Source organism: Egretta garzetta, unplaced genomic scaffold (assembly GCF_000687185.1).
Source record: "Egretta garzetta isolate BGI_Z169 unplaced genomic scaffold, ASM68718v1 scaffold708, whole genome shotgun sequence".
In the NCBI taxonomy this organism is placed as follows: domain Eukaryota; kingdom Metazoa; phylum Chordata; class Aves; order Pelecaniformes; family Ardeidae; genus Egretta; species Egretta garzetta.
This window is the reverse complement of record NW_009260485.1, coordinates 636,154-636,794: the sequence shown is the minus strand read 5'-3', so window position 1 is coordinate 636,794 and position 641 is coordinate 636,154. Positions and strand designations below refer to the sequence as shown.

Below are 641 nucleotides of genomic sequence, written 5' to 3'. Positions count from 1 at the left end.
CGGGGCTCCTCGGCACAGCCCGCTTTTGAGACCCCGGAGGCTCCGGCTCTTCTGGAGCTTGCCGCCGAGGTGGTTTGTTTGTTTATTATTTGTCTGTTTGGGAGTTTTCGAGAAAGCAAAAGCGGTGCATTCCCCCCGGCCCCCGGGCCAGCGCTTGCTTTATCGCAGCCCGGTTTCTCCCGGCGCATTCGCTCACAGCGCTCTCTTCCAAAATAAATACGGAGCCAGGCAGATTTCCACCTTATGTCTTGGCAGGGAGAAACTAGGCAAGCAAAGCGCAAACGCTTACGTGCGGGCAATCGCAGGCGCGCCGACACCCCGCTATCCAAAGTGGTAGTCAGCTTTACAACCAGCCGGGAGAGCTGGAGCCTGCTGTAACGCGAGGCGATTCCCTACCCAAACGGCAGTGCTGCTGGCGAGGAGATGGCTTTGCACCTGCTATTAAATCCTAATGAATCGCCTCTAATTGAGAGCCGGGGCTGGCTGGCGGTAACGGGAGCTCTGGCTCAGCGGGACCCCAGACCACGTTTGCCACGCTTATTTCCACAAACTCCCTACTTGATCATTTTGTACGTTTTATACCGCTCTTTTATTTCCTTCCCTCCCCCCCCCCCCCCACAGAAACAACAAAAAAATATATA

The 641-nt window shown here is 55.5% G+C and overlaps 1 protein-coding gene across 1 annotated transcript in view; it reads left to right on the top strand.

The window, feature by feature from the left end:
* The window catches only part of HAND2 (heart and neural crest derivatives expressed 2), a gene marked incomplete at its 5' end in the record, with an annotated part of 6,153 nt that extends 5,775 nt beyond the window's left edge, over positions 1–378 (top strand). Inside the window, one exon of the mRNA XM_009644204.1 lies at positions 256–378. Within this exon, the coding sequence (XP_009642499.1) occupies positions 256–378 (123 nt within the window). The remainder of the gene's footprint in view (positions 1–255) is intronic.
* Between the last annotated feature and the right edge of the window lie 263 nt (positions 379–641).